The sequence below is a fragment of the Quercus suber genome, unplaced genomic scaffold, assembly GCF_002906115.3.
Source record: "Quercus suber isolate HL8 unplaced genomic scaffold, Cork oak 2.0 scaffold_1, whole genome shotgun sequence".
Classification (NCBI taxonomy): Eukaryota; Viridiplantae; Streptophyta; class Magnoliopsida; order Fagales; family Fagaceae; genus Quercus; species Quercus suber.
Window position 1 is genome coordinate 1,117,947 of NW_027069468.1, and position 2,655 is coordinate 1,120,601.

Genomic DNA, 2,655 nt, shown 5'->3' on the forward strand with positions numbered 1-2,655 from the left:
TTTAATAAAAATTAGTGCCCATATTTTTTTTTATCAAATTTAGAGACCTCAACATTACGTTTTCAAGAAAGAACTTGCAACCATATTGTGGTAATCATTAGTGGGAGATATTTATAATATATATAAAATCTAAGACATTTGATTTGTGGGTGAACTCATGAATTTGTGTCAAGTAGGCTTTAAAAACCTAACAATTTTACATAACATTTTTCTAATATATATCTACAATAAAATCGAAAGCGATTAACTTTTGGTTAAATTCAAGAGTTTGTGCCACATAAAAGCTTTGGAAGCCTCACAATTTTACACTTCATTAGTTTAATATTTTTTTTTAAGTAAAATTAAATTCTATTCAATATTTAAACTCTCCTTTAGGTGTAATACTTGGTATCAAGAAAAAAAAAAAAAAAAAAAAAAAAAAAAAAAAAAAAAAAAAAAAAACTCCATTAAAATCCGAATTTACTATATAATATATAATTTCATATATAAACACAATCTTAAAAAATGTCTAATATTAAAATATATAGTTTCATATATAAACACAATCATAATAAATGTCTATTAATAACAATAATAATGCCTTAAAAAAATAATAAGAATCATAATTATCAAATTTCATATTTAGATAATAGAAAAAAAAAATATATATATATATATATATAGAGAGAGAGAGAGAGAGAGAGAGAGAGAGAGAGAGAGAGAGAGAGAGAGATTATGTTAAACTTTTTTTTTTTTTTTTTTTTGAGAAACACACACACACACATATAGGAGAAGGGGGATGAAATAAGAGAATACACTCACACGCCAACACCAAAACTACATGCGAGATTATGTTAAACTTGGCCACGCATTGAAAGAGTTGTCAACTAATTAATGAATACAAATAGCACAATCATTCAAAGAGATTAAAATTTGCATCCAAAGCTCTAAGTTCTTATTTCTTCATATTTCTTGGAAACCTATCCTATTGGCCTAAAAAAATTTGATGACCTTTTCTTTTTTAGGTTACCCTTTTTTTTAGATAAATTTTTTAGGTTGCATTTGAATATATGTAAGTTAGCTTTAAATATGAGTCGAATTAGTTTCCTATTATTGAGAAAGAGGGTTAAAAAAAATAATTCACTAATTATGTAGATTTTTTAATCATTAAATTGTGGAGAACTATTTCTCCTAATAAAAGAAAACGGTTTATGTCGTTCAACTATAAGGTTTTTGACAATTTCCTTTATTAAATCAAAACCAAATCTCAAAATATGGTAATTATATGATCGTTATCCATAATAATAATTAAAAGCTACAAAAAAAAAATTAAAGGAGGAAAAATTTATAATATTAGCTTACCATCGAAATTGAAAACCATAATTTTTCAATGATAATATCATGGAAAGGACTTCACTTATATGACTCAGATCTCACACAAATTTGAAAAACCCAGATAAAAATTTGGCAACATAAACTCAGGACCAAACAAATTACTCCTACATGACCCATCTATACATTTCAACTACACAAATCACCATCAATGACCAAACTAACCAACATGTATTACACAACACACAAAAATTACTACAGTTTCAAGCTCATCATCCAAATTAATAACCCCCCCAAAAAAAACAACATTAAACATTAACAAAAGAACCTATTGAAGATGTATATATCTATATATACACACAGACAATAAAGACATAAATATAGGGATAATACAAATAAAGATAAAAATATAGGGATAATATATATATGTACCTAGGGCTGCTGCAAAACTCATAGAGCTTGCCACGGTTGGAGAAGATGATGAGGGCAACTTCTGCATCACATAGAACTGAGAGCTCATAAGCCTTCTTTAGCAGTCCAGTCCTTCTCTTTGCAAATGTTACTTGCCGATTTATTTTGTTCTCAATCCTCTTTAGCTCCACTCTCCCCCTTCCCATTTTTTTTATTATATTTTTCTAAATAATAAATAAATAAAAATCTATAAAACTGCACTATATATGTGTATCTATATATATATATATATGTGTGTGTGTGTGTATAGAGTTTGATTTTTTTCTTTACCCTTTTTTTCTTTCTTCAACTTGCTCCTTTTAGGCTTTTAGGTTTCATCTCCTTCATCTTTAAGTTAAGAACTGTCTCTCTTTGAGTAGGTATTAGGTTTGGTTTTGTACTTGAAAGAAAGTGAAAAGGTTCTGCATAAAGACGTGGGGTGGCTCTGTATTTGTGATAATATATATATATATATATTTTGTTCTTTAGTAACAGTTTTAAATTATATTTTTAGGTACTAGATTACAGACATTTTTTTTTTTCAAAATATTTTTTCAAAATTTTTAATCAAAGATTATTCACTGTTAATAATAGGTGAGCTTATAACAGGTAAATCACTGGTTTAAAGAGTTTTTTTAAAATACTAATACCCAGATTTGAATTAAAAACCCCATAATCAAATTCAAAACAACCACGAAAACAAATACTTACATACTTGAAGTTTTGTTTGTTTCACTGATATGAGGACTTTTTAAAGTAGCTAGTCTTAAATATCACTTTTCCTAATTGAAATGACTGCATTGCATTACATCACTATCAAAATCAGGCAATCCTATGTCTTTAGGGGTTTTACGTGTCGAAAAGCCAACGGAGAACTTGAGTACTATGTGTTCT

At 27.3% G+C, this 2,655-nt stretch overlaps 1 protein-coding gene across 1 annotated transcript in view; it reads right to left on the reverse strand.

The window, feature by feature from the left end:
• The window catches only part of LOC112022330 (agamous-like MADS-box protein MADS2), an 18,457-nt gene extending 16,279 nt beyond the window's left edge, over window positions 1-2,178 (reverse strand). Inside the window, exon 1 of the mRNA XM_065775693.1 lies at window positions 1,744-2,178. Coding sequence (XP_065631765.1) covers window positions 1,744-1,928 — 185 coding nt within the window. The 5' untranslated portion in view covers window positions 1,929-2,178. The remainder of the gene's footprint in view (window positions 1-1,743) is intronic.
• Between the last annotated feature and the right edge of the window lie 477 nt (window positions 2,179-2,655).